General features: G+C 47.9%; 1 protein-coding gene across 3 annotated transcripts in view; it reads right to left on the minus strand.

The window, feature by feature from the left end:
* Positions 1-1,267: 1,267 nt before the first annotated feature.
* The window catches only part of LOC129842510 (lysyl oxidase homolog 3B-like), a 74,453-nt gene continuing 49,224 nt past the window's right edge, over positions 1,268-26,496 (minus strand). For all 3 annotated transcript variants that reach the window (XM_055911084.1, XM_055911086.1, XM_055911085.1), the window contains 7 exons: positions 22,841-22,904; positions 22,572-22,667; positions 14,039-14,282; positions 9,292-9,407; positions 5,760-5,896; positions 5,364-5,475; positions 1,268-4,572 (listed from right to left, as the gene is read on the minus strand). In XM_055911084.1, coding sequence (XP_055767059.1) covers positions 4,499-4,572; positions 5,364-5,475; positions 5,760-5,896; positions 9,292-9,407; positions 14,039-14,282; positions 22,572-22,667; positions 22,841-22,904 — 843 coding nt within the window. In that variant the 3' untranslated portion in view covers positions 1,268-4,498. The remainder of the gene's footprint in view (positions 4,573-5,363; positions 5,476-5,759; positions 5,897-9,291; positions 9,408-14,038; positions 14,283-22,571; positions 22,668-22,840; positions 22,905-26,496) is intronic.

The following is a 26,496-nucleotide window of genomic DNA, read 5'->3' on the forward strand; positions in this document are numbered from 1 at the left end:
AACAGAAATCTCTGGTATTCTTGACACCCCAGAACAGAAAATCTGTGGTATTCTTGACATCCAGAACAGAAATCTCTGGTATTCTTGACACCCCAGAACAGAAAATCTGTGGTATTCTTGACACCCAGAACAGAAATCTGTGGTATTCTTGACACCCAGAACAGAAATCTGCGGTATTCTTGACACCCAGAACAGAAATCTGTGGTATTCTTGACACCCAGAACAGAAATCTGTGGTATTCTTGACACCCAGAACAGAAATCTCTGGTTTTCTTGACACCCCAGAACAGAAATCTGTGGTATTCTTGACACCCCAGAACAGAAATCTGTGGTATTCTTGACACCCCAGAACAGAAATCTGTGGTATTCTTGACACCCAGAACAGAAATCTGTGGTATTCTTGGCACCCCAGAACAGAAATCTGTGGTATTCTTGGCACCCCAGAACAGAAATCTGTGGTATTCTTGACACCCCAGAACAGAAAATCTGTGGTATTCTTGGCACCCCAGAACAGAAATCTCTGGTATTCTTGACACCCAGAACAGAAATCTGTGGTATTCTTGACACCCCAGAACAGAAATCTCTGGTATTCTTGGCACCCCAGAACAGAAATCTGTGGTATTCTTGACACCCAGAACAGAAATCTCTGGTATTCTTGACACCCCAGAACAGAAATCTCTGGTATTCTTGACACCCCAGAACAGAAATCTCTGGTATTCTTGGCACCCCAGAACAGAAATCTGTGGTATTCTTGACACCCAGAACAGAAATCTGTGGTATTCTTGACACCCCAGAACAGAAATCTCTGGTATTCTTGACACCCAGAACAGAAATCTCTGGTATTCTTGACACCCCAGAACAGAAAATCTGTGGTATTCTTGACATCCAGAACAGAAATCTGTGGTATTCTTGACACCCCAGAACAGAAAATCTGTGGTATTCTTGGCACCCCAGAACAGAAATCTCTGGTATTCTTGACACCCAGAACAGAAATCTGTGGTATTCTTGACACCCCAGAACAGAAATCTCTGGTATTCTTGGCACCCCAGAACAGAAATCTGTGGTATTCTTGACACCCAGAACAGAAATCTCTGGTATTCTTGACACCCCAGAACAGAAATCTCTGGTATTCTTGACACCCCAGAACAGAAATCTCTGGTATTCTTGACACCCAGAACAGAAAATCTGTGGTATTCTTGACACCCAGAACAGAAAATCTGTGGTATGTTACTTTCTATCCACAAGTAATGACAGTACATCAACACATGTTTTACTGTTCTTGACTGATTGGTTTATTTGGTAATGCAGGTAGTAGGTTAGCATCTTGGTAATGTATTAGATTCCTGTGTTGGTTGAAAGGTAATGTATTAGATTCCTGTGTTGGTTTAAAGGTAATGTATTACATTCCTGTGTAGTTTTAAAGGTAATGTATAAGGTTCCTGTGTTTCAAAGGTAATGTATCCAAAGGTATACAGACACACAACACAGTCAGTCAGTCTGTTGTTTAATGTATAATAGCCTAATGAATATCCCTTATCTCAGTCTGGCAGAATAATCCTTTAGCACCTGGAAACACTGGACAATAAACACATTCACAAATATTATTCACTTTCTGGTCTGTATCAGGCCGACTCCGACCCGAGGGAAGGGCTCGTAAATTGAACGTTATCCGCTTTTCATGCACGCTGTCTGTGTATTCTGACCTTGAACTATAGCATGAGAATAGCACCCTGTCTGTGTATTCTGACCTTGAACTATAGCATGAGAATAGCACCCTGTCTGTGTATTCTGACCTTGAACTATAGCATGAGAATAGCACCCTGTCTGTGTATTCTGACCTTGAACTATAGCATGAGAATAGCACCCTGTCTGTGTATTCTGACCTTGAACTATAGCATGAGAATAGCACCCTGTCTGTGTATTCTGACCTTGAACTATAGCATGAGAATAGCACCCTGTCTGTGTATTCTGACCTTGAACTATAGCATGAGAATAGCACCCTGTCTGTGTATTCTGACCTTGAACTATAGCATGAGAATAGCATCCTAGTCTGTCAACAAAATTAAAAGGTACAGCGTATGTAAAGGGATGGCTTAACAGATAAATGTACTGAAAACACTATTGAATAAAAACTCCACGAGAAAATGTGTTGGGCAGGAAGTGGGAGGGTTTTCATCGGTTGAATGGCGTTTATTCAGAGCGCAAGGTAGCCACACCTGCATTACGCGACTGAATAAGCGAAGTCTGAATAACAAATACTGAGAAGTGCGTAGGAAAGGCGTGCGTGGGAAGGTGTAAATTCCTAAGTCGGAATCGTCCCCTTTGCGTAAAAGCAAATCCAAACTATATCCTCAAAGGAGATCCAAAACAAGCTGAAATCATAAGAGACCACTAGGTGAGCACCGTGTTAAAACACCTGATGGTACAATCATGCACAATGACAAACTGACTAGGGGTGGATGGTTTAACACTTGACTAGGGATGGATAGTTTAACACTTGACTAGGGATGGATGGTTTAACACTTGACTAGGGGTGGATGGTTTAACACTTGACTAGGGGTGGATGGTTTAACACTTGACTAGGGGTGGATGGTTTAACACTTGACTAGGGATGGATGGTTTAACACTTGACTAGGGGTGGATGGTTTAACACTTGACTAGGGGTGGATGGTTTAACACTTGACTAGGGATGGATGGTTTAACACTTGACTAGGGGTGGATGGTTTAACACTTGACTAGGGGTGGATGGTTAACACTTGACTAGGGGTGGATGGTTTAACACTTGACTAGGGGTGGATGGTTTAACACTTGACTAGGGGTGGATGGTTTAACACTTGACTAGGGGTGGATGGTTTAACACTTGACTAGGGGTGGATGGTTTAACACTTGACTAGGGGTGGATGGTTTAACACTTGACTAGGGGTGGATGGTTTAACACTTGACTAGGGATGGATGGTTTAACGCTTAAGAATTAGATCCTCACTATGATCTATAGTAGAACTGCATGGAGATCATAGAGGTTGACAAAGGAGGTGTCTTTACATCTGAGCCATAATAGCTTTTGTGACAGCATGGGCGGCACCATTGAGGACATTCTCTATTACGTCTATGAGTCGGTTAACAAACGTGCATACTGTCCCCTGGAGGGTGTTGTCTGAACAGGTGTAAAGACAAGGTTGGTGATTTACTGCCCCCTGGAGGGTGTTGTCTGAACAGGTATAAAGACAAGGTTGGTGATTTACTGCCCCCTGGAGGGTGTTGTCTGAACAGGTATAAAGACAAGGTTGGTGATTTACTGCCCCCTGGAGGGTGTTGTCTGAACAGGTATAAAGACAAGGTTGGTGATTTACTGCCCCCTGGAGTTACAGAATGTTTACTCAGGAGTATAATTCATTGGCTGATCCCTCTTGATGCCCCGGGCAGAATCATGTGATCCTTCCTAAACCAATAGGAAGTCCCACCCGGGTTGACTACTTCAGTATGGTGAAAGTCCTCAATGGCGCTGCTGTGCTCAAGTAGGCTTTAGGGCACTAGAGCTGTCTATCTAAGTCTATGAGGAGAGGCAGTAGAGCTGTCTATCTAAGTCTATGAGGAGAGGCACTAGAGCTGTCTATCTAAGTCTATGAGGAGAGGCACTAGAGCTGTCTATCTAAGTCTATGAGGAGAGGCACTAGAGCTGTCTATCTAAGTCTATGAGGAGAGGCAGTAGAACTGTCTATCTAAGTCTATGAGGAGAGGCACTAGAGCTGTCTAAGTCTATGAGGAGAGGCAGTAGAGCTGTCTATCTAAGTCTATGAGGAGAGGCAGTAGAGCTGTCTATCTAAGTCTATGAGGAGAGGCACTAGAGCTGTCTATCTAAGTCTATGAGGAGAGGCAGTAGAGCTGTCTATCTAAGTCTATGAGGAGAGGCACTAGAGCTGTCTATCTAAGTCTATGAGGAGAGGCAGTAGAATGGTTCTCTGACTGATGCCTCATGCTGTTAGAATGGAGGTCTACTCCTGGAGCACCTTTCAAAACTAGACTGGCTATAAAAATAAAACTTCATTCATAACTTAATAAACAAAACATTCATGAAAAGGTTGCATATCAATAAATCACACACTAAGACTAGTTGTATGAAAACTTATGAATTGTACTTCTGCCACGTAATGTAACATAATATACTCACATTTGAACAAAATATCTAAAGTAAGTTTGTTTTTGAAAACAAAGCACTGAGTATTCCAGTATATTATAATAATAATACTAACTCAGACACACACCAACACATTCACAATACAACATGACTTTGGCATGGATCCTTCAGATCAGACTGCTGCCTTGTGGAATTTAGGCTTGTGATTGGTTGGTTGCTTTGTGATGATGAATGGTTGGTTCTGATAGGTAGCTAGGTGATGAAGGGTGATTGGTAGTCCCATTGTTGAACACGATGAAAGGCATCAGCCCTCCTTTTTGGTTTGTACAGGGGTCTGGAACAGATTGGTGCGTTGCTAGGAGGATTATGAGATCTGATTGTTGAACTGCCCTGGGTATTTCTCAAACCTCCTCTCTGCCTCCTCACTGAAGGCATCACCTGTAGGGGCAATGACACAACAGAATACAATAGTCAGAGACAGAAGGCAATGGAAGAGTCTGGAACAAGAGACAGAAACCAATGGAAGAGTCTGGAACAAGAGACAGAAACCAATGGAAGAGTCTGGAACAAGAGACAGGAGAGATTAGGACAGGCTGGGGTACGGGAGGAGAGGTTAGGACAGGCTGGGGGTACTGGAGGAGAGGTTAGGACTGGCTGGGGGTACTGGAGGAGAGGTTTGGACTGGCTGGGGTCCTGGAGGAGAGGTTAGGACTGGCTGGGGGTACTGGAGGAGAGGTTAGGACTGGCTGGGGTACTGGAGGAGAGGTTAGGACTGGCTGGGGGTACTGGAAGAGAGGTTAGGACTGGCTGGGGTACTGGAGGAGAGGTTAGGACTGGCTGGGGGTACTGGAGGAGAGGTTAGGACTGGCTGGGGGTAATGGAAGAGAGGTTAGGACTGGCTGGGGTACTGGAGGAGAGGTTAGGACTGGCTGGGGTACTGGAGGAGAGGTTAGGACTGGCTGGGGGTACTGGAAGAGAGGTTAGGACTGGCTGGGGGTACTGGAGGAGAGGTTAGGACTGGCTGGGGGTACTGGAGGAGAGGTTAGGACTGGCTGGGGGTACTGGAGGAGAGGTTAGGACTGGCTGGGGGTTCTGGAGGAGAGGTTAGGACACGCTGGGGTTACTGGAAGAGAGGTTTGGACAGGACAGGTCAGGTCAGGTCAGTAACAGACTGCCCTTTAAGACCCAGGTCAGTTTTCCATGACAAATATAGAGGTAGAGCTGCTCACCCATATGACAGTTGTGAAGCCAGATCCGGTGACCGTCGTATTTGCAGTTGCATTTCATGGCGTTGTTGGTGAAGTCACTCTCCGCCACTTCAAAGTTTGGATTGATCACAATCTGAAATGATGGAACATGAAACACAATTAGTAAAAAAATATTGAGTTCACATCCTTAAGCCACTGTACTTCTGTAACTCCGTAGTCTGCACTTAGTCTGACTTTTCAAAGGGTCCAATTAAATGCAGACAGAATATCGGCAGCACAAGTTTGATTTTGATACTTTTTGGGGAAGCACTGTTTGCAGTATTTATAACCTCACGCAGTTTCAAGTTTTTCTACGTTTTGTCGGATTCAGGGCCTCCCCACGATGTTTTAACAGCAACAGAAGACGAGGTTGTTCACCTGTAGGATGTAGTTTCCTGGTTTGATGTCGGTGATGTCGATCCACTGGCAGTCGATGTCATGGCGATACAGGTCCCAACACCCCACGGTGATGCCCTGTTCTCCGAAGTTAGCACACTCATACCGCTTAGAGATACCTGGAGAACACAGAACACTCATACCTCTTAGAGATACCTGGAGAACACAGAACACTCATACCTCTTAGAGATACCTGGAGAACACAGAACACTCCTACCTCTTAGAGATACCTGGAGAACACAGAACACTCATACCTCTTAGAGATACCTGGAGAACACAGAACACTCCTATCTCTTAGAGATACCTGGAGAACACAGAACACTCATACCTCTTAGAGATACCTGGAGAACACAGAACACTCATACCTCTTAGAGATACCTGGAGAACACAGAACACTCCTATCTCTTAGAGATACCTGGAGGACACAGAACACTCATACCTCTTAGAGATACCTGGAGGACACAGAACACTCATACCTCTTAGAGATACCTGGAGAACACAGAACACTCATACCTCTTAGAGATACCTGGAGAACACAGAACACTCCCATCTCTTAGAGATACCTGGAGGACACAGAACACTCCTACCTCTTAGAGATACCTGGAGAACACAGAACACTCCTACCTCTTAGAGATACCTGGAGAACACAGAACACTCCCATCTCTTAGAGATACCTGGAGAACACAGAACACTCATACCTCTTAGAGATACCTGGAGAACACAGAACACTCATACCTCTTAGAGATACCTGGAGAACACAGAACACTCCCATCTCTTAGAGATACCTGGAGAACACAGAACACTCATACCTCTTAGAGATACCTGGAGAACACAGAACACTGATACCTCTTAGAGATACCTGGAGAACACAGAACACTCCCATCTCTTAGAGATACCTGGAGAACACAGAACACTCATACCTCTTAGAGATACCTGGAGAACACAGAACACTCATACCTCTTAGAGATACCTGGAGAACACAGAACACTGATACCTCTTAGAGATACCTGGAGAACACAGAACACTCATACCTCTTAGAGATACCTGGAGGACACAGAACACTCCTACCTCTTAGAGATACCTGGAGAACACAGAACACTCATACCTCTTAGAGATACCTGGAGAACACAGAACACTCCTACCTCTTAGAGATACCTGGAGAACACAGAACACTGATACCTCTTAGAGATACCTGGAGAACACAGAACACCCCTACCGCTTAGAGATACCTGGAGAACACAGAACACTCCCATCTCTTAGAGATACCTGGAGAACACAGAACACTCATACCTCTTAGAGATACCTGGAGGACACAGAACACTCATACCTCTTAGAGATACCTGGAGAACACAGAACACCCCTACCGCTTAGAGATACCTGGAGAACACAGAACACTCCTATCTCTTAGAGATACCTGGAGGACACAGAACACTCATACCTCTTAGAGATACCTGGAGAACACAGATTACACCAATTAGACTTCTACCACCAACAATTACACATCCTCCAAAACAGGATACAGAATGTTCCACTTTGAATGTTGGATAAGGTATCCTTGATCTTAACACCCAAATAAAGACGGTTTGATTGGTTGGCCCTCTAGTGGAGTATGTTTTGATTGGGTGGCCCTCCAGTTAACCTGTCTAGGCTGAGGGTGCCGCTAGCGGCACTCCCCCCCCACCCCCACTGAAAAGGCAGAGCCGCGAAATTCAAATTATTTTTTTTTTTTTAAATATTTAACTTTCACACATTAAAGTCCAATACAGCTAATGAAAGACACAGATCTTGTGAATCCAGCCAACATGTCCGATTTTTAAAATGTTTTACAGGGAAGACACAATATGTAAAGATGTAAATCTATTACCTAAAAACACATTAGCATAATCCACCATCTTTTATTTGTCCACCAACACCAGTAGCTATCACCAATTCGGCTAAACTAAGATATTTATAGCCCCTAACCAAGAAAAAAACTCATCAGATGACAGTCTGATAACATATTTATGGTATGGGATAGGTTTTGTTAGAAAAAAGTGCATATTTCAGGTAGATGGCATAGGTTACAATTGCACCCACCGTCACAAATGGACTAGAAGAACTACATTGAGCAACGTGTTTACCTACTTACTAATCATCAAACATTTCGTAAAAATACACAGCATACACTAATCGAAAGACACAGATCCTGTGAATACAGACAATATTTCAGATTTTCTAAGTGTCTTACAGCGAAAACACAATAAATCGTTATATTAGCATAGCACATAGCACATAGCAGCCCAGCATTGATTCTAGCCAAAGTGAGCGATAACGTCAACATCGCCAAAATATATTATTTTTTTCACTAACCTTCTCAGAATTCTTCAGATGACACCCCTGTAACATCACATTACAACATACATATACAGTTTGTTCGTAAATGTGCATATTTAGCCACCAAAATCATGGTTAGACAATGTGAAATGTAGCCCAGCTGGTGAGAAAATGTCCGTGCGCCATATTAGACAGTGATCTACTCTTATACATAAATACTCATAAACGTGACTAAAAAATATAGGGTGGACAGGGATTGATAGACAATTTAATTCTTAATACAATTGCGGAATAACATTTTTTAATTTATCCTTACTTTTCAATACAGTTTGCGCCAAGCGAAGCTACGTCAAAAAACATGGCGTCCTAAGCCACTAACATTTTTCGACAGAAACACGATTTATCATAATAAAAATGTCCTACTTTGAGCTGTTCTTCCTTCAGTATCTTGGGCAAAGGATCCTTTCTTGGGTCTAATCGTCTTTTGGTGGAAAGCTGTCCTCTTGCCATGTGGAAATGCCAACTGCGTTCGGGATGAACTGGAAGCGTGCCCAGCCATTCACAGGGTTTCAGAAATAAATGTCCCAAAATCGCACTAAACGGATATAAATTGCTATAAAACGCTTTAAATTAACTACCTTATGATGTTTTTAACTCCTATAACGAGTAGAAACATGACCAGAGTAATATTACTCCCTCCACTAATGCTTGGAACAGGTGCGGGTCGGTGTCCTCTAGGCGCATGACGCAGCTCCAAAAGAGTGACTAGCCTCAGGGTTTTTTAATTTGTATTGCCTGTGAACGCGCAATCGACCCCATTCAAATCGTCATCACGTAAAGGCATCCAGGGGAAGACGTAAGCAGTGTCCGTATACTCATAGCAATAACTGTGGCCTTTTAACTGACTCCAGATCAGGGGCCAACATTTCTGAAATCTGACTCCATGTCAGGGAAATTGCTGTAGAATGGGTTCTGTTCCACTTAGAGACAAAATTTCAACTCCTATAGAAACTATAGACTGTTTTCTATCCAATAATAATAATAATATGCATATTGTACGATCAAGAATTTTGTGGGAAGCCGTTTCAAAAATTACACGATTAGCATAAATAGTGACAACAGCGCCCCCAGCCTCTTAAGGATGTTTTGATTTGCTGGACTTCCAATAGTCTACTCTGATAAGTTTGCCTCCCAGACTCACCTTCGTGACACTCCGTGTCCTCCAGACAGAAGGAGGCCTTGTGTCCCTCAGCAACCTTGGTCCCGTTGGACGACAGCAGGTCATAGTGGGTGAAGATATCCATACTGTGGTAGTGGCTGCATAGGGAACACAAAAAACAGTTGAACCTCAGATCTGAGAGTATAGGTCAGGGGTGCATGAGGAAGACTCCTCTGGTCATAGGAGGAACAACATGAATTGGTGCATGAGGAAGACTCCTCTGGTCATAGGAGGAACAACATGAATTGGTGCATGAGGAAGACTCTACTGGTCATATGAGGAACAACATGAATTGGTGCATGAGGAAGATTCCTCTGGTCATAGGAGGAACAATATGAATTGGTGCATGAGGAAGACTCCTCTGGTCATAGGAGTAACAACATGAATTGGTGCATGAGGAAGACTCTTCTGGTCATAGGAGGAACAACATGAATTGGTGCATGAAGAAATAATGCAGTGTGACTCGAGTTTCACCATCAGCTGGAAGACGGTGTCCCTACTTTGGTCAGAGTCAGTGGAGGAAAGGGAGAGCGGAGAGATGTTGAGAGACGGACCCTCAGTCTGCTGCTCTCTCCCTCTGCTGAGACTGACTATCAGATACAGGCACCATCGTCCCCGTAAAATATAAAGCTAATGTATTCTCACTCAGCTGTGCTTCACAAGTAATACAACAATGGATCTATTACCGGTGGGATCATATAGCCTACCTCAAATTTTGAAATATATATATTTTGACCACTGTTGACCACTGTTAAACCTGTAACTTAAAGCGGGTACAGCCTCAGTCTTCACAGTAAAACTAACTTAAAGCGGGTACAGCCTCAGTGTTCACAGTAAAACTGTAACTTAAAGCGGGTACAGCCTCAGTGTTCACAGTAAAACTGTAACTTAAAGCGGCTACAGACCTACAACCTCAACGGGGAGGTAGATTAGCAATTAAACTGATGCGTGCGCCACTATGGGGAAAAAAACACACAGTTGGCTTAAATTGTTGACAACATTGAAGTTATATTTAATCTCCAATGTTTATTGAAAACATATTAAATGTAAAAAACCAAAGATTGTCACAGTCAAACGCCTCAAAACAAGACATGGTATCAAGAACGAGATGAAACCAGCTGAAACCAGTCACTTCCGATTTCCCACATGACAGTTTCTTGTCATTGTCGCTAGCGATCTGGCCCTCCAGAATGACAGCAACAGGCTGGCTTCTGCCCCATGGAAGCACGCACATCGGTTCCGTGACGTTGTCAGCCAACCCATCTATTAAGTAGACAGCTTCTGCCCCATGGAAGCACGCACATCGGTTCCGTGACGTTGTCAGCCAACCCATCTATTAAGTAGACAGCTTCTGCCCCATGGAAGCACGCACATCGGTTCCGTGACGTTGTCAGCCAACCCATCTATTAAGTAGGCAGCTTCTGCCCCATGGAAGCACGCACATTGGTTCCGTGACGTTGTCAGCCAACCCATCTATTAAGTAGACAGCTTCTGCCCCATGGAAGCACGCACATCGGTTCCGTGACGTTGTCAGCCAACCCATCTATTAAGTAGACAGCTTCTGCCCCATGGAAGCACGCACATCGGTTCCGTGACGTTGTCAGCCAACCCATCTATTAAGTAGACAGCTTCTGCCCCATGGAAGCACGCACATCGGTTCCGTGACGTTGTCAGCCAACCCATCTATTAAGTAGACAGCTTCTGCCCCATGGAAGCACGCACATCGGTTCCGTGACGTTGTCAGCCAACCCATCTATTAAGTAGACAGCTTCTGCCCCATGGAAGCACGCACATTGGTTCCGTGACGTTGTCAGCCAACCCATCTATTAAGTAGACAGCTTCTGCCCCATGGAAGCACGCACATTGGTTCCGTGACGTTGTCAGCCAACCCATCTATTAAGTAGACAGCTTCTGCCCCATGGAAGCACGCACATCGGTTCCGTGACGTTGTCAGCCAACCCATCTATTAAGTAGACAGCTTCTGCCCCATGGAAGCACGCACATCGGTTCCGTGACGTTGTCAGCCAACCCATCTATTACATTTAAGTCATTAAGTAGACAGCTTCTGCCCCATGGAAGCACGCACATCGGTTCCGTGACGTTGTCAGCCAACCCATCTATTAAGTAGACAGCTTCTGCCCCATGGAAGCACGCACATCGGTTCCGTGACGTTGTCAGCCAACCCATCTATTAAGTAGACAGCTTCTGCCCCATGGAAGCACGCACATCGGTTCCGTGACGTTGTCAGCCAACCCATCTATTAAGTAGACAGCTTCTGCCCCATGGAAGCACGCACATCGGTTCCGTGACGTTGTCAGCCAACCCATCTATTAAGTAGACAGCTTCTGCCCCATGGAAGCACGCACATCGGTTCCGTGACGTTGTCAGCCAACCCATCTATTAAGTAGACAGCTTCTGCCCCATGGAAGCACGCACATCGGTTCCGTGACGTTGTCAGCCAACCCATCTATTAAGTAGACAGCTTCTGCCCCATGGAAGCACGCACATCGGTTCCGTGACGTTGTCAGCCAACCCATCTATTAAGTAGACAGCTTCTGCCCAATGGAAGCACGCACATCGGTTCCGTGACGTTGTCAGCCAACCCATCTATTAAGTAGACAGCTTCTGCCCCATGGAAGCACGCACATTGGTTCCGTGACGTTGTCAGCCAACCCATCTATTAAGTAGACAGCTTCTGCCCCATGGAAGCACGCACATTGGTTCCGTGACGTTGTCAGCCAACCCATCTATTAAGTAGACAGCTTCTGCCCCATGGAAGCACGCACATCGGTTCCGTGACGTTGTCAGCCAACCCATCTATTAAGTAGACAGCTTCTGCCCCATGGAAGCACGCACATCGGTTCCGTGACGTTGTCAGCCAACCCATCTATTACATTTAAGTCATTAAGTAGACAGCTTCTGCCCCATGGAAGCACGCACATCGGTTCCGTGACGTTGTCAGCCAACCCATCTATTAAGTAGACAGCTTCTGCCCCATGGAAGCACGCACATTGGTTCCGTGACGTTGTCAGCCAACCCATCTATTAAGTAGACAGCTTCTGCCCCATGGAAGCACGCACATCGGTTCCGTGACGTTGTCAGCCAACCCATCTATTAAGTAGACAGCTTCTGCCCCATGGAAGCACGCACATTGGTTCCGTGACGTTGTCAGCCAACCTATCTATTAAGTAGACAGCTTCTGCCCCATGGAAGCACGCACATCGGTTCCGTGACGTTGTCAGCCAACCCATCTATTAAGTAGACAGCTTCTGCCCCATGGAAGCACGCACATCGGTTCCGTGACGTTGTCAGCCAACCCATCTATTAAGTAGACAGCTTCTGCCCCATGGAAGCACGCACATCGGTTCCGTGACGTTGTCAGCCAACCCATCTATTAAGTAGACAGCTTCTGCCCCATGGAAGCACGCACATCGGTTCCGTGACGTTGTCAGCCAACCCATCTATTAAGTAGACAGCTTCTGCCCCATGGAAGCACGCACATCGGTTCCGTGACGTTGTCAGCCAACCCATCTATTAAGTAGACAGCTTCTGCCCCATGGAAGCACGCACATCGGTTCCGTGACGTTGTCAGCCAACCCATCTATTAAGTAGACAGCTTCTGCCCCATGGAAGCACGCACATCGGTTCCGTGACGTTGTCAGCCAACCCATCTATTAAGTAGACAGCTTCTGCCCCATGGAAGCACGCACATCGGTTCCGTGACGTTGTCAGCCAACCCATCTATTAAGTAGACAGCTTCTGCCCCATGGAAGCACGCACATCGGTTCCGTGACGTTGTCAGCCAACCCATCTATTAAGTAGACAGCTTCTGCCCCATGGAAGCACGCACATCGGTTCCGTGACGTTGTCAGCCAACCCATCTATTAAGTAGACAGTTGAAGGTATTCTCTACATCAGCGGTTCCCAACCTTTTCCGTTCCAAATCACCGTCAACAGCTCGAGGACCACCATTCGCAGAACTATATTCAATATCTTGGCAGTCAAATTGAGAGTCAATGTTATCAGTTATTAAAGGCCTATTATTATTGTAAACAATTTGTATTGTTAAAGTTAATATATTGTTTAAGGTAATGTAACAGATGTAATGTATCACTAAAGGTAATGTACTGTTAAAGGTAATGTACTGTCAAATGCAATGTACTGTCAAATGCAATGTACTGTCAAATGCAATGTACTGTCAAATGTAATGTAGTGTTAAAGGTAATGCACTGTTAAATGTAATGTATTACCAAATGTAATGTAGTGTTAAAGGTAATGCACTGTTAAATGTAATGTATTTCCAAAGGTAATGTACTGTTAAATGTAATGTACTGTCAAATGTAATGTATTACCAAATGTAATGTAGTGTTAAAGGTAATGCACTGTTAAATGTAATGTATTTCCAAAGGTAATGTACTGTTAAATGTAATGTATTTCCAAAGGTAATGTATTTCCAAAGGTAATGTATTGTCAAAGGTAATGTATTGTTAAAGGTAATGTACTGTCAAATGCAATGCACGGTTAAAGGTAATGTATTGGCAAAGGCAATGTACTGTTAAAGGTAATGTATTGGCAAAGGCAATGTAGTGTTAAAGGTAAAACTACTTATTATACCGTAAATACTCCCAACTATTATAAAAAACATTTTTTAATTTAAAATAATTGGCGGACCACCTGCAGACCACCGGTTGGAAACCACTGCGCTAGATGATTAGGTTGCCATAGTTACCCGTGACAGGCGTGCCAGACCCAGGAGTGGCGTCCAGCCTTGGGCCTGAAGTCGGCCCGTCCGATGTTGTGGATCTGAGAGGAGAACCGCAGCAGGCGGCGGTGTCCGTAGGGCCAGTTAGCGCTAGCGGCAGACTGAGACAGACAGTTCTCCTCCGCTGCGCAGTACAACATGTGGAGCGGGCGGTCCTCAATGTACACCGACTGCTGGACCAGGGGAGCATTCAGGACCAGGTCAGACGCCGCTGGGAGGAGAGAGGAGGAGGAGAGGAACGGTCAAACTCTCAACATGTACCGTACAGTAGTTTCCATTGCCACTTGTTTTATGTTGGCTGTTTAGAACAGTGGGGTCAGTTCAGGGTGTGTCAGAGTGGGGTCAGTTCAGGGTGTGTCAGAGTGGAGTCAGTTCAGGGTGTGTCAGAGTTGGGTCAGTTCAGAGTGGGGTCAGTTCAGGGTGTGTCAGAGTGGGGTCAGTTCAGAGTGGGGTCAGTTCAGGGTGTGTCAGAGTGGGGTCAGTTCAGGGTGTGTCAGAGTGGGGTCAGTTCAGGGTGTGTCAGAGTGGGGTGAGTTCAGGGTGGGGTCAGAGTGGGGTCGGTTCAGGGTGTCAGAGTGGGGTCAGTTCAGAGTGGAGTCAGTTCAGAGTGGGGTCAGAGTGGAGTCAGTTCAGAGTGGGGTCAGAGTGGGGTCAGTTCAGGGTGGGGTGAGTTCAGGGTGTGTCAGAGTGGGGTCGGTTCAGGGTGGGGTGAGTTCAGGGTGTGGTCAGAGTGGAGTCAGTTCAGGGTGTCAGAGTGGAGTCGGTTCAGGGTGTGTCAGAGTGGGGTCGGTTCAGGGTGTGTCAGAGTGGGGTCGGTTCAGGGTGTGTCAGAGTGGGGTCGGTTCAGGGTGTGTCAGAGTGGGGTCAGTTCAGGGTGTGTCAAAGTGGAGTCAGTTCAGGGTGTGTCAGAGTGGGGTCGGTTCAGAGTGGGGTCAGTTCAGAGTGGGGTCAGTTCAGGGTGTGTCAGAGTGGGGTCAGTTCAGGGTGTGTCAGAGTGGGGTCCGTCAGGGTGTGTCAGAATGGGGTCCGTTCAGGGTGTGTCAGAGTGGGGTCAGTTCAGAGTGGGGTCAGTTCAGGGTGTGTCAGAGTGGAGTCAGTTCAGGGTGTGTCAGAGTGGGGTCCGTCAGGGTGTGTCAGAATGGGGTCCGTTCAGGGTGTGTCAGAGTGGGGTCAGTTCAGAGTGGGGTCAGTTCAGGGTGTGTCAGAGTGGGGTCAGTTCAGGGTGGGGTCAGAGTGGGGTCAGTTCAGGGTGTGTCAGAGTGGGGTCAGTTCAGGGTGTCAGAGTGGGGTCAGTTCAGGGTGTGTCAGAGTGGGGTCGGTTCAGGGTGTGTCAGAGTGGGGTCAGTTCAGGGTGTGTCAGAGTGGGGTCAGTTCAGGGTGTGTCAGAGTGGGGTCAGTTCAGGGTGTGTCAGAGTGGGGTCGGTTCAGGGTGTGTCAGAGTGGGGTCAGTTCAGGGTGGGGTGAGTTCAGGGTGTGGTCAGAGTGGAGTCAGTTCAGGGTGTCAGAGTGGAGTCGGTTCAGGGTGTGTCAGAGTGGGGTCGGTTCAGGGTGTGTCAGAGTGGGGTCGGTTCAGGGTGTGTCAGAGTGGGGTCAGTTCAGGGTGTGTCAAAGTGGAGTCAGTTCAGGGTGTGTCAGAGTGGGGTCGGTTCAGAGTGGGGTCAGTTCAGAGTGGGGTCAGTTCAGGGTGTGTCAGAGTGGGGTCAGTTCAGAGTGGGGTCAGTTCAGAGTGGGGTCAGAGTGGAGTCAGTTCAGGGTGTGTCAGAGTGGGGTCGGTTCAGAGTGGGGTCAGTTCAGAGTGGGGTCAGTTCAGGGTGTGTCAGAGTGGAGTCAGTTCAGGGTGTGTCAGAGTGGGGTCCGTTCAGAGTGTGTCAGAACGGTGTCCGTTCAGGGTGTGTCAGAGTGGGGTCCGTTCAGGGTGTGTCAGAGTGGGGTCAGTTCAGAGTGGGGTCAGTTCAGGGTGTCAGAGTGGGGTCAGTTCAGGGTGTGTCAGAGTGGGGTCAGTTCAGGGTGGGGTCAGAGTGGGGTCAGTTCAAGGTGTGTCAGAGTGGGGTCAGTTCAGAGTGGGGTCAGTTCAGGGTGTGTCAGAGTGGGGTCGGTTCAGGGTGTGTCAGAGTGGGGTCAGTTCAGGGTGTGTCAGAGTGGGGTCAGTTCAGGGTGTGTCAGAGTGGGGTCAGTTCAGGGTGTGTCAGAGTGGGGTCGGTTCAGGGTGTGTCAGAGTGGGGTCAGTTCAGGGTGTGTCAGAGTGGGGTCGGTTCAGGGTGTGTCAGAGTGGGGTCGGTTCAGGGTGTGTCAGAGTGGGGTCAGTTCAGGGTGTGTCAGAGTGGAGTCAGTTCAGGGTGTCAGAGTGGGGTCAGTTCAGGGTGTGTCAGAGTGGGGTCAGTTCAGGGTGGGGTCGGTTCAGAGTGGAGTCAGTTCAGAGTGGAGTCAGTTCAGGGTGTGTCAGAGTGGAGTCAGTTCAGGGTGTGTCAGAGTGGAGTCAGTTCAGGGTGTGTCAGAGTGGGGTCAGTTCAGGGTGTGTCAGAGTGGGGTCAGTTCAGGGTGTGTCAGAGTGGGGTCAGTTCAGGGTGTGTCAGGGTGGGGTCAGTTCAGGGTGTGTCAGAGTGGGGTCCGTCAGGGTGTGTCAGAATGGGGTCCGTTCAGGGTGTGTCAGAGTGGGGTCAGTTCAGAGTGGGGTCAGTTCAGGGTGTGTCAGAGTGGAGTCAGTTCAGGGTGTGTCAGAGTGGGGTCCGTCAGGGTGTGTCAGAATGGGGTCCGTTCAGGGTGTGTCAGAGTGGGGTCAGTTCAGAGTGGGGTCAGTTCAGGGTGTGTCAGAGTGGGGTCAGTTCAGGGTGGGGTCAGAGTGGGGTCAGTTCAGGGTGTGTCAGAGTGGGGTCAGTTCAGGGTGTCAGAGTGGGGTCAGTTCAGGGTGTGTCAGAGTGGGGTCGGTTCAGGGTGTGTCAGAGTGGGGTCAGTTCAGGGTGTGTCAGAGTGGGGTCAGTTCAGGGTGTGTCAGAGTGGGGTCAGTTCAGGGTGTGTCAGAGTGGGGTCGGTTCAGGGTGTGTCAGAGTGGGGTCAGTTCAGGGTGGGGTGAGTTCAGGGTGTGGTCAGAGTGGAGTCAGTTCAGGGTGTCAGAGTGGAGTCGGTTCAGGGTGTGTCAGAGTGGGGTCGGTTCAGGGTGTGTCAGAGTGGGGTCGGTTCAGGGTGTGTCAGAGTGGGGTCAGTTCAGGGTGTGTCAAAGTGGAGTCAGTTCAGGGTGTGTCAGAGTGGGGTCGGTTCAGAGTGGGGTCAGTTCAGAGTGGGGTCAGTTCAGGGTGTGTCAGAGTGGGGTCAGTTCAGAGTGGGGTCAGTTCAGAGTGGGGTCAGAGTGGAGTCAGTTCAGGGTGTGTCAGAGTGGGGTCGGTTCAGAGTGGGGTCAGTTCAGAGTGGGGTCAGTTCAGGGTGTGTCAGAGTGGAGTCAGTTCAGGGTGTGTCAGAGTGGGGTCCGTTCAGAGTGTGTCAGAACGGTGTCCGTTCAGGGTGTGTCAGAGTGGGGTCCGTTCAGGGTGTGTCAGAGTGGGGTCAGTTCAGAGTGGGGTCAGTTCAGGGTGTCAGAGTGGGGTCAGTTCAGGGTGTGTCAGAGTGGGGTCAGTTCAGGGTGGGGTCAGAGTGGGGTCAGTTCAAGGTGTGTCAGAGTGGGGTCAGTTCAGAGTGGGGTCAGTTCAGGGTGTGTCAGAGTGGGGTCGGTTCAGGGTGTGTCAGAGTGGGGTCAGTTCAGGGTGTGTCAGAGTGGGGTCAGTTCAGGGTGTGTCAGAGTGGGGTCAGTTCAGGGTGTGTCAGAGTGGGGTCGGTTCAGGGTGTGTCAGAGTGGGGTCGGTTCAGGGTGTGTCAGAGTGGGGTCAGTTCAGGGTGTGTCAGAGTGGGGTCGGTTCAGGGTGTGTCAGAGTGGGGTCGGTTCAGGGTGTGTCAGAGTGGGGTCAGTTCAGGGTGTGTCAGAGTGGAGTCAGTTCAGGGTGTCAGAGTGGGGTCAGTTCAGGGTGTGTCAGAGTGGGGTCAGTTCAGGGTGGGGTCGGTTCAGAGTGGAGTCAGTTCAGAGTGGAGTCAGTTCAGGGTGTGTCAGAGTGGAGTCAGTTCAGGGTGTGTCAGAGTGGAGTCAGTTCAGGGTGTGTCAGAGTGGGGTCAGTTCAGGGTGTGTCAGAGTGGGGTCAGTTCAGGGTGTGTCAGAGTGGGGTCAGTTCAGGGTGTGTCAGGGTGGGGTCAGTTCAGGGTGTGTCAGAGTGGGGTCCGTCAGGGTGTGTCAGAATGGGGTCCGTTCAGGGTGTGTCAGAGTGGGGTCAGTTCAGAGTGGGGTCAGTTCAGGGTGTGTCAGAGTGGAGTCAGTTCAGGGTGTGTCAGAGTGGGGTCCGTCAGGGTGTGTCAGAATGGGGTCCGTTCAGGGTGTGTCAGAGTGGGGTCAGTTCAGAGTGGGGTCAGTTCAGGGTGTGTCAGAGTGGGGTCAGTTCAGGGTGGGGTCAGAGTGGGGTCAGTTCAGGGTGTGTCAGAGTGGGGTCAGTTCAGGGTGTCAGAGTGGGGTCAGTTCAGGGTGTGTCAGAGTGGGGTCGGTTCAGGGTGTGTCAGAGTGGGGTCAGTTCAGGGTGTGTCAGAGTGGGGTCAGTTCAGGGTGTGTCAGAGTGGGGTCAGTTCAGGGTGTGTCAGAGTGGGGTCGGTTCAGGGTGTGTCAGAGTGGGGTCAGTTCAGGGTGGGGTGAGTTCAGGGTGTGGTCAGAGTGGAGTCAGTTCAGGGTGTCAGAGTGGAGTCGGTTCAGGGTGTGTCAGAGTGGGGTCTGTTCAGGGTGTGTCAGAGTGGGGTCGGTTCAGGGTGTGTCAGAGTGGGGTCAGTTCAGGGTGTGTCAAAGTGGAGTCAGTTCAGGGTGTGTCAGAGTGGGGTCGGTTCAGAGTGGGGTCAGTTCAGAGTGGGGTCAGTTCAGGGTGTGTCAGAGTGGGGTCAGTTCAGAGTGGGGTCAGTTCAGAGTGGGGTCAGAGTGGAGTCAGTTCAGGGTGTGTCAGAGTGGGGTCGGTTCAGAGTGGGGTCAGTTCAGAGTGGGGTCAGTTCAGGGTGTGTCAGAGTGGAGTCAGTTCAGGGTGTGTCAGAGTGGGGTCCGTTCAGAGTGTGTCAGAACGGTGTCCGTTCAGGGTGTGTCAGAGTGGGGTCCGTTCAGGGTGTGTCAGAGTGGGGTCAGTTCAGAGTGGGGTCAGTTCAGGGTGTCAGAGTGGGGTCAGTTCAGGGTGTGTCAGAGTGGGGTCAGTTCAGGGTGGGGTCAGAGTGGGGTCAGTTCAAGGTGTGTCAGAGTGGGGTCAGTTCAGAGTGGGGTCAGTTCAGGGTGTGTCAGAGTGGGGTTGGTTCAGGGTGTGTCAGAGTGGGGTCAGTTCAGGGTGTGTCAGAGTGGGGTCAGTTCAGGGTGTGTCAGAGTGGGGTCAGTTCAGGGTGTGTCAGAGTGGGGTCGGTTCAGGGTGTGTCAGAGTGGGGTCAGTTCAGGGTGTGTCAGAGTGGGGTCGGTTCAGGGTGTGTCAGAGTGGGGTCGGTTCAGGGTGTGTCAGAGTGGGGTCAGTTCAGGGTGTGTCAGAGTGGAGTCAGTTCAGGGTGTCAGAGTGGGGTCAGTTCAGGGTGTGTCAGAGTGGGGTCAGTTCAGGGTGGGGTCGGTTCAGAGTGGAGTCAGTTCAGAGTGGAGTCAGTTCAGGGTTTGTCAGAGTGGAGTCAGTTCAGGGTGTGTCAGAGTGGAGTCAGTTCAGGGTGTGTCAGAGTGGGGTCAGTTCAGGGTGTGTCAGAGTGGGGTCAGTTCAGGGTGTGTCAGAGTGGGGTCAGTTCAGGGTGTGTCAGGGTGGGGTCAGTTCAGGGTGTGTCAGAGTGGGGTCAGTTCAGGGTGTGGGAAGATAATTTACTGAATTTCTACACAATTTATAAACTCTAAACTGACATTTGGAGAAGATCAGAAACAAACAAAAATGACCCCAGTCATTAGTCATCACTGTCAGGTTTAAAGGTCTGTGGAACGGATGTGTCAACCTCTACTCAACCTCATCATAAAATGACTAATTTACTTGTGGAACGGCGCATACAGTCGCAGTGTGAAATAGATGCATAATACACACTGTCAAGTCACACGGCCAACTTCAAATACCAACGTCCGTGTGACCTTCAAGTTTTTGTGGGAGCTATTTTTTCACCATAAAATCGCACCTTTATAATAATCATCGCATTTGCCGACTAATGTTAGATACGCTGATATTCCTAATGTGATGAGTAGATTGGATAGTCATAATTTAGGCTAATAATATAACTCCATCCTGTTAGCAAAACAGACAACAATGGACGGCTGAGCCCGCGCAGTGACAGAGTAGGCCTAGTCAGAGACGTTTGTCCTCTCTTTGCCTGGGAAAATGTGGCCTTTCAGAAACACATTTCATGCATTTCTAGTAACCTACTCTACTGACAAACAGATCGGTAAAAACAGCCTTGTCTTGAACGTAACCATCTAGCCCTACGAAAAGAGGAGACGCAAATTGGACCATATGACGTCAATCTAGCCTGGAGGAGGCGAACCTTGCGCAATACCCTAGATGCAGTTACACCCATAAAAACAAAAAACATTTGTCATAAGAAACTAGCTCCCTGGTATACAGAAAATACCCGAGCTCTGAAGCAAGCTTCCAGAAGATTGGAACGGAAATGGCGCCACACCAAACTGGAAGTCTTCCGACTATCTTGGAAAGACCGTACCATGCAGTATCGAAGAGCCCTCACTGCTGCTCGATCACCCTATTTTTCCAACTTAATTGAGGAGAATAAGAACAATCCTACATTTATTTTTGATACTGTCGCAAATCTCTTGGGGGATACTGTCGCATTCCCCAAGAGAGGATGGCTTTCACTTCAGTAGTGATCAATTCATGAACTTCTTTGACGAAAAGATCATGATCATTAGAAAGCAAATTACGGACTCTTTAAATCTGCGTATCCCTCCAAAGCTCAGTTGTCCTGAGTCTGCACAACTCTGCCAGGACCTAGGATCAAGAGAGACACTCAAGTATTTGAATACTATATCTCTTTACACATTGATGAAAATAGTCATGGCCTCTAAACCTTCAAGCTGCATACTGGACACTATTCCAACTAAACTACTGAAAGAGCTGCTTCCTGTGCTTGGCCTTCCTATGTTGAACATAATAAATGGCTCTCTATCCACCGGATGTGTACCAAACTCACTAAAAGTGGCAGTAATAAAGCCTCTCTTGAAAAAGCCAAACCTTGAACCTAGAAAATATAAAAAACTATCGGCCTATATCAATTCTTCCATTCCTCTCAATAAAAAAAAGAAAAAGCTGTTGCACAGCAACTCACTGCCTTTCTGAAGACAAACAATGTATACGAAACGCTTCAGTCTGGTTTTAGACCCCATCATAGCACTGAGACTGCACTTGTGAAGGTGGTAAATTACCTTTTAATGGCGTCAGACCAAGGCTCTGCATCTGTCCTCGTGCTCCTAGACCTTAGTGCTGCTTTTGATACCATCGATCACCACATTATTTTGGAGAGATTGGAAACCCAAATTGGTCTACACGGACAAGTTCTGGCCTGGTTTAGATCTGTTGGAAAGATATCAGTGTGTCTCTGTGGATGGCTTTCCTCTGACAAATCAACTCTGATGTGATCTTCCTGTCCGGGGTTGGCGCCCCCCTCGGGTTCGTGCCGTGGGGGAGATCTTCGTGGGCTATACTCAGCCTTGTCTCAGGGTAGTAAGTTGGTGGTTTGAAGATATCCTTCTAGAAGTGTGGGGCTGTGCTTTGGCAAAGTGGATGGGGTTATATCCTGCCTGTTATATCTGGAATACTTCTCCTGTCTTATCCGGTGTCCTGTGTGAATTGATGTATGCTCCCTCTAATTCTCTCTCCCTTTTTCTTCTCTCTGAGGACCTGAGCCCTAGGACTATGCCTCAGGACTACCTGGCATGATGACTCCTTGCTGTCCCCAGTCCACCTGGTCGTGCTGCTGCTCCAGTTTTAACTGTTCTGCCTGCGGCTATGGAACCCTGACCTGTTCACCGGATGTGCTACCTTGTCCCGGACCTGCTGTTTTCGACTCTCTCTCTCTACCGCACCTGCTGTCTCTAATTCTGAATGATCAGCTATGAAAAGCCAACGGACATTTACTCCTGAGGTGCTGACCTGTTGCACCCTCTACTACCACTGTGATTATTAGTATTTGACCCTGCTGGTCATCTATGAACGTTTGAACATCTTGGCCATGTACTGTTATAATCTCCACCCGGCACAGCCAGAAGAGGACTGGCCACCCCTCAGAGCCTGGTTCCTCTCTAGGTTTCTTCCTAGGCTCCTAAGTGCCTTAGCCCATTCACTGTGCTGTGCCGTTCCTGCTCTATGTGAATCAACGTTATTAAACCACCTCCACTGGAATCCTACCGGTCTGTCATCCGTGCCCTTACAAAACACCTGGAACACATGGAGCTAAGAAACCCTTATCCAGCCCAACAGGTCCTTCAGGAACTCACTCTCTGAGCAGATGACCCCAGCAGAGAACTTGGCAGCAGTCTTCTGACAGCTGACAGTCCTGTGATGCTGGCAGTGGCTCAGAGACATCTCGTTTCCTATACAAAGGGAAGGGGATGTTATTACACACTTTTCTAAATTTGCCAGTAAACTAATCTGAAAATGTGAAATTTTCAAGGAATTTTCATAACATGTAAACTATATAAATAAAACATTTTGTTTAATATAAATTCTGATAACTGGTAAATTACCGGGAGTTTCACAACCGTACCTGTACACTTCACTCCACTCATCACCATCTCTGTCACGTTACTACTGTCCCAGTACCATGTTTCCTTAGCAACAGGGGAAGCACAAACAAACAGCAGGAGGTTACCATTGAACCTTTATTTATCCAGGAAGTCCCATTGAGACCTATTTTACAAGGGACACTTGGCAATAGGTTATGATAATAATAATAATAATTGATTGGAGTGCTTTTCCTGTAGCTCAAAGCTCTTTATATAGTAATGGGAAAACCTCTTCCTCTACCAATGTGTAGCACCCATCTGAAAGGTGCCAAAATGATCACCACACACCCTCTGGTCTTGACACTTGCGCTCTATGATGACATCACTGGTGCTCTAGTCTGATACAGGGGGGGGTATAGTCTACATGATGACATCACTGATGCTGTAGTCAGATACAGGGGGGGGGGGGGGGGTATAGTCTACATGATGACATCACTGGTGATCTAGTCTGATACAGGGGGGGTATAGTCTACATGATGACATCACTGGTGGTCTAGTCTGATACAGGGGGGTATAGTCTACATGATGACATCACTGGTGATCTAGTCAGATACAGGGGGGGGGGGTATAGTCTACATGATGACATCACTGGTGATCTAGTCAGCTACACGGGGGATAGTCTACATGATGACATCACTGGTAATCTAGTCTGATACAGGGGGGTATAGTCTACATGATGACATCACTGGTGATCTAGTCTGATACAGGGGGGTATAGTCTACATGATGACATCACTGGTGATCTAGTCAGATACAGGGGGGGTATAGTCTACATGATGACATCACTGGTGATCTAGTCTGATACAGGGTTAGTATAGTCTACATGATGACATCACTGGTGATCTAGTCAGATACAGGGGGGGGGGTATAGTCTACATGATGACATCACTGGTGATCTAGTCTGATACAGGGGGGGGGGTATAGTCTACATGATGACATCACTGGTGATCTAGTCTGATACAGGGGGGGGTATAGTCTACATGATGACATCACTGGTGATCTAGTCTGATACAGGGGGGGTATAGTCTACATGATGACATCACTGGTGATCTAGTCTGATACAGGGGGGGTATAGTCTACATGATGACATCACTGGTGATCTAGTCTGATACAGGGGGGGTATAGTCTACATGATGACATCACTGGTGATCTAGTCAGATACAGGGGGGGTATAGTCTACATGATGACATCACTGGTGATCTAGTCAGATACAGGGGGGGGGGGGTATAGTCTACATGATGACATCACTGGTGATCTAGTCAGATACAGGGAGGTATAGTCTACATGATGACATCACTGGTGATCTAGTCTGATACAGGGGGGGGTATAGTCTACATGATGACATCACTGGTGATCTAGTCTGATACAGGGGGGGGTATAGTCTACATGATGACATCACTGGTGATCTAGTCAGATACAGGGGGGGTATAGTCTACATGATGACATCACTGGTGATCTAGTCTGATACAGGGGGGGGGGGGTATAGTCTACATGATGACATCACTGGTGATCTAGTCAGATACAGGGTTGGTATAGTCTACATGATGACATCACTGGTGATCTAGTCTGATACAGGGGGGGTATAGTCTACATGATGACATCACTGGTGATCTAGTCTGATACAGGGGGGGGGGGTATAGTCTACATGATGACATCACTGGTGATCTAGTCTGATACAGGGGGGGTATAGTCTACATGATGACATCACTGGTGATCTAGTCTGATACAGGGTTAGTATAGTCTACATGATGACATCACTGGTGATCTAGTCAGATACAGGGGGGGGGGTATAGTCTACATGATGACATCACTGGTGATCTAGTCTGATACAGGGGGGGGGTATAGTCTACATGATGACATCACTGGTGATCTAGTCTGATACAGGGGGGGGTATAGTCTACATGATGACATCACTGGTGATCTAGTCTGATACAGGGGGGGTATAGTCTACATGATGACATCACTGGTGATCTAGTCTGATACAGGGGGGGTATAGTCTACATGATGACATCACTGGTGATCTAGTCTGATACAGGGGGGGTATAGTCTACATGATGACATCACTGGTGATCTAGTCAGATACAGGGGGGGTATAGTCTACATGATGACATCACTGGTGATCTAGTCAGATACAGGGGGGGGGGGGGGGGTATAGTCTACATGATGACATCACTGGTGATCTAGTCAGATACAGGGAGGTATAGTCTACATGATGACATCACTGGTGATCTAGTCTGATACAGGGGGGGGTATAGTCTACATGATGACATCACTGGTGATCTAGTCAGATACAGGGGGGGTATAGTCTACATGATGACATCACTGGTGATCTAGTCTGATACAGGGGGGGGGGGGGGTATAGTCTACATGATGACATCACTGGTGATCTAGTCAGATACAGGGTTGGTATAGTCTACATGATGACATCACTGGTGATCTAGTCTGATACAGGGGGGGTATAGTCTACATGATGACATCACTGGTGATCTAGTCTGATACAGGGGGGGGGGTATAGTCTACATGATGACATCACTGGTGATCTAGTCTGATACAGGGGGGGTATAGTCTACATGATGACATCACTGGTGATCTAGTCTGATACAGGGGGGGTATAGTCTACATGATGACATCACTGGTGATCTAGTCTGATACAGGGGGGTATAGTCTACATGATGACATCACTGGTGATCTAGTCTGATACAGGGGGGGGGGGGGGGTATTGTCTACAGCTCTATAGTACCTGTCCCAGCTCAATAGTACCTGTCCCAGTTCTATAGTACCTGTCCCAGCTCTATACTACCTGTCCCAACTCTATAGTACCCGTCCCAGCTCTATAGTACCTGTCCCAGCTCTATACTACCTGTCCCAGCTCTATACTACCTGTCCCAGCTCTATACTACCTGTCCCAGCTCTATACTACCTGTCCCAACTCTATAGTACCCGTCCCAGCTCTATAGTGCCTGTCCCAGCTCTATACTACCTGTCCCAGCTCTATAGTACCTGTCCCAGCTCTATACTACCTGTCCCAGCTCTATAGTACCCGTCCCAGCTCTATACTATCTGTCCCAGCTCTATACTACCTGTCCCAGCTCTATACTACCTGTCCCAGCTCTATACTACCTGTCCCAACTCTATAGTACCTGTCCCAGCTCTATAGTACCTGTCCCAGCTCTATAGTACCTGTCCCAACTCTATAGTACCTGTCCCAACTCTATAGTACCCGTCCCAGCTCTATAGAACCTGTCCCAGCTCTATAGAACCCGTCCCAGCTCTATAGTACAGTATTATACTTCCAACACACATCAACTGTGAAGGAATTGATTTCTTCTTCTCCCAGTCTTACTCACAGTGATGGCATGCATGGAGTACCCCAGGCCTAGCTGTCTGCAGACTACCATGGCCTCTTTAGTGGTCCAGCTGGCAGAGCACACTGTGCCCCACCGCGCCCCCACCTGAACCTCCACACGGCCCTCATAGTACGTCCTGCCTCCCACGATTCGCACCTGTAAAGGGGGCCTAGGGGAAGTCAGTGAGAGGGCACTTCCTGTCTCAACTCCAGGCCTGGAATACCCACAACAGTACTGGTTGTTGCTGTAGCCTCAGACCACCTGATTAAACTAGTAAGTTAATCATCAAGC

Source organism: Salvelinus fontinalis, unplaced genomic scaffold, assembly GCF_029448725.1.
Source record: "Salvelinus fontinalis isolate EN_2023a unplaced genomic scaffold, ASM2944872v1 scaffold_0045, whole genome shotgun sequence".
Classification (NCBI taxonomy): Eukaryota; Metazoa; Chordata; class Actinopteri; order Salmoniformes; family Salmonidae; genus Salvelinus; species Salvelinus fontinalis.